The sequence below is a fragment of the Nothoprocta perdicaria genome, unplaced genomic scaffold, assembly GCF_003342845.1.
Source record: "Nothoprocta perdicaria isolate Ctin4 unplaced genomic scaffold, notPer1 scaffold_800, whole genome shotgun sequence".
Taxonomy (NCBI): domain Eukaryota; kingdom Metazoa; phylum Chordata; class Aves; order Tinamiformes; family Tinamidae; genus Nothoprocta; species Nothoprocta perdicaria.
This window is the reverse complement of record NW_020456089.1, coordinates 1,572-5,486: the sequence shown is the minus strand read 5'-3', so window position 1 is coordinate 5,486 and position 3,915 is coordinate 1,572. Positions and strand designations below refer to the sequence as shown.

The 3,915-nt window shown below is 66.0% G+C and overlaps 1 protein-coding gene across 1 annotated transcript in view; it reads right to left on the bottom strand.

Moving 5' to 3' along the window:
• Positions 1 to 3,638, bottom strand: part of GABBR1 (gamma-aminobutyric acid type B receptor subunit 1) — an 11,191-nt gene extending 7,553 nt beyond the window's left edge. Inside the window, exons 1-5 of the mRNA XM_026051942.1 lie at positions 3,561 to 3,638; positions 3,237 to 3,371; positions 1,591 to 1,761; positions 690 to 791; positions 397 to 462 (exon numbers count right to left, since the gene is read on the bottom strand). Of these exons, the coding sequence (XP_025907727.1) occupies positions 397 to 462; positions 690 to 791; positions 1,591 to 1,761; positions 3,237 to 3,371; positions 3,561 to 3,638 (552 nt within the window). The remainder of the gene's footprint in view (positions 1 to 396; positions 463 to 689; positions 792 to 1,590; positions 1,762 to 3,236; positions 3,372 to 3,560) is intronic.
• Between the last annotated feature and the right edge of the window lie 277 nt (positions 3,639 to 3,915).

The window sequence follows — 3,915 nt, the reverse complement described above, 5'->3', positions numbered from 1 at the left end:
TCCATCCATCCATCCATCCATCCATCCAACCATCCACCCACCATCCATCCATCCATCCATCCATCCTCCATCCATCCATCCATCCATCCATCCATCCATCCATCCATCCATCCAACCATCCATCATCCATCCATCCAACCATCATCCATCCATCCATTCATCATCCATCCATCTATCCATCCGTTCAACCATCCATCCATCCAACCATCCGGCCATCCATCCATCCATCATCTATTCATCCATCCAACCATCCATCCAACCATCATCCATCCATCCATCCATCCATCCATCCATCATCCAACCATCCATGCAACTATCATCCATCCAACCATCCATCCATCCATCATCCACCCACCCACGGACCCACCCGTCCCTCTCGTCACCCGCCCGTCTCACCTCGCAGAAGACCTTCCGCGCCTCCGTCTCGTAGAACAGGCCCACGATGATACGGGCGTCCTGGCGCTGCGGGGACAGCGGTCACCCCCGGGCCCTTAGCCCCCGATTTGCATACAATTTGCATGCCACATGAAACACAGAGGAACCTGGACCCTGTTCCTCGTGCTCCATGGGTGGAGGAGACACCTGCCCGGATCCCAACAGGACCTGGACATCACCCCGCGATGGCTCCTCTCCCGATCCCGTTGGGACACGGGATCCCGCCGGTTGTTCCCGCCTACAGTCGGACTCACCTTGAGGTTGCGGACGGGCGCGGCGGGGTCGGAGAAGAAGCTCTGGCGGAAGGTGATCTCCAGCCCGGCTTCCTTCACCCGCTGGTCCAGGTCGTCGAGGGTCTGGGGCGGGGTGTGCGGAGCGGCAACAGGCGCGGGCCGGGGGAACAGGCGGACGCGGGAGGGAAAGAGAGTGCAGAGTGAGTGCGGGGAGGACACAGGGGCCGGGGGTAGCGGGCAGGACGCCGGGAACGGGGGTGACGGAGCTGGGGGTGGCTGTAGGTTGGGTGGTTGGGTGTAGCTGGGGGTTGGGTGTAGGTTAGGTGGTTGTGTAGCGAGCAGGACTTGGGGAACGGGTGTGATGGAACTGGGGTTGGCTGTAGGTTGGGAGATTGGGTGTAGCTAGGGGTGGCTGTAGGTTGGGTGGTTGTGTAGCAAGGACTCCAGGAACGGGGGTGACGGAGCTGGAGGTTGGGTGTAGGCTGGGTGGTTGGGTGTAGTTGGGGGTGGCTGTAGGTTGGGTTGCTGGGTGTAGCTGGAGGTTGGGTGTAGGTTGGGTGGTTGGGTGTAGCTGGAGGTGGCTGTAGGTTGGGTGGTTGGGTGTAGCTGGAGGTTGGCTGTAGGTTGGGTTGCTGGGTGTAGCTGGAGGTTGGGTGTAGGTTGGGTGGTTGGGTGTAGCTGGAGGTTGGGTGGTTGGGTGTAGCTGGGGGTGGCTGTAGGTTGGGTGGTTGGGTGTAGCTGGAGGTTGGCTGTAGGTTGGGTGGTTGGGTGTAGCTGGAGGTTGGCTGTAGGTTGGGTGGTTGGGTGTAGCTGGAGGCAGCTGTAGGTTGGCTGGCGGTGCAGCGGGCAGGACTCCGGGAACGGGGGTGACGGAGCAGGGGGTGGCTGTAGGAACAGGCGGAGCGGCCGGCGGGCGCCGTACCGAGGTGAAGACCTCGGTGGTCTGCTGGATGGTGGCGATCTTGGTCCAGCCCCACTTCTTGAAGAGCTGGACGCGCGTCGGGTTGTGCAGGGTGGCCGAGGGGTGCGTGCGGAAGAAGGTGGGGAAGCGCTGCCGGTTGGAGAGCGCCGGCGAGCTGGAGCCGTAGGAGAGCTGCGGGGTGACGGGCGCCGGTGAGCGCCGCCGGCTGTGCCCGCTACAGCCGCGCGCACCGCCCCGCGGCGGCGACAGCCGCCCCCAGGGCGACACCGGGGCGGAAAACGTTGTTCCGGGGGGGCGGTCGTGCCTACCGCCGAGCGCACCAACAGTCGGACGCGGGATGGTCCTGCCTACCGCCGAGCCCGCCAACAGTCGGACGCGGGGCGGTCCTGCCTACCGCCGAGCCCGCCAACAGTCGGACACGGAACAGTCCTGCCTACCGTCGAGCGCGCCAACAGTCGGACGCGGGATGGTCCTGCCTACCGCCGAGCGCGCCAACAGTCGGACGCGGGATGGTCCTGCCTACCGCCGAGCGCACCAACAGTCGGATGCGGGGCGGTCCTGCCTACCGCCGAGCGCGCCGACAGTCGGACGCGGGGCGGTCCTGCCTACCGCTGAGCGCATCAACAGTCGGACGCGGGGCGGTCCTGCCTACCACTGAGCGCATCAACAGTCGGACGCGGGGCGGTCCTGCCTACCACCAAGTGCGCCAACAGTCGGACGCGGGATGGTCCTGCCTACCGTTGAGCGCGCCAACAGTCGGACGCGGGATGGTCCTGCCTACCGCCGAGCGCACCAACAGTCGGATGCGGGGCGGTCCTGCCTACCGCCGAGCGCGCCAACAGTCAGACGCGGGGCGGTCCTGCCTACCACTGAGCGCGCCAACAGTCGGACGCGGGGCGGTCCTGCCTACCGCCGAGCACGCCAACAGTCAGACACGGGGCGGTCCTGCCTACCGTTGAGCGCGCCAACAGTCGGACACGGGGCGGTCCTGCCTACCGCCGAGCGCATCAACAGTCGGACGCGTGGCAGCCGTCAGCAGCGCAACGCACCCTGCTGGCGGCTGTGTGGGCGCTGGCGAGCGGGTGACAGCAACAGCCCGGCACAACAACGGCACGGGGGTGTGCGCGCACCGCCGCAAGGAGGCCGGCAACAGGCCCGCGCGGGAGACGGCCGCGAGCGGATGTGTGGCGACAACCGCGCACGTGCAACAGGCGCGCAACGCCGACAGTCGCTCACGTGGCGACGGCCAGCCAGGCACCAACAACCGCAAAGCAACAACGTTTGTACACGCACAGCAATAGCGTTTGTGTGCGCCTGTAGCACGGCAGCAGCGGCAGCAACAGCCCCACCAACAACCGCAGCGCAACCTGACGAGCTCCTACCAGCCCGCGGCAACACCCTGCTGTCACGGGGTACCCTCCAGACACCCCCTAGACCAACACCCCGCGCCTGCAACCACTCCCGGGCCCAGCAAGGTACACCCGGACAGGCAACAGGCGGCCGAAACCGCCTGTACCAGCTTCTCCCCTCCTGCGCTCTCCGTCCGCGGCGCTTTTGGGGCAAATCCCAGCGAAACGGGGGGTGTCCCGGCCTCGCCGCCCCCCGCCGCCTGTTGTCACCCGCCCGGCGGGGTGTTGCGCCCTCACCACGATGAGGTTCCACATGCGGGCGGCCTCGGCCACGAGCGTGGAGACGCTGCTGCAGCCCGGCATGAGGATGATCTTGATGGGGTCGTTGTAGAGCAGCTCGTAGAGGTACTTGGTGGCCTGGCCCGGGTCGCACTGCGGGGACAACGCGACGGGGGGTGTCCCCCCATCTCCGGTCACCCCCCAGGCCTGCTCCAGAGCCTCGGGAGAGCTTCCCGCTCCGCCCGGTCTGAGCTATGGGCCCCGGTGTTCGGGTGGCTTCGGCTTGGACCCTCAGACCCACCATGGACCCCAAGGAGGTCCCGGCATCTTGGTGGCCCCTACTTGGACCTTCAGACCCCCAAGGTCCCCAAGGGGTCCTGGCATCTGGGTGACCCCTTCTTGGACCCTCAGACCCACCATGGACCCCAAGGGGGTCCTGGCATCCAGGTGGCCCCTTCTTGGACCTTCAGACCCCCAAGGTCCCTAAAGGGGTCCTGGCATCCAGGTGGCCCCTACTTGGACCCTCAGACCCCCATGGTCCCCAAGGGGATCCTGGCATCTTGGTGGCCCCTTCTTGGACCCTCAGACCCTCAATGTCCATTAGGGGGTCCTGGCATCCAGGTGGCCCCTGCCCGGACCCTCAGACCCCCATGGACCCCAAGGGCACCCAGGCATCCAGGTGGCCCCTGCTTGCACC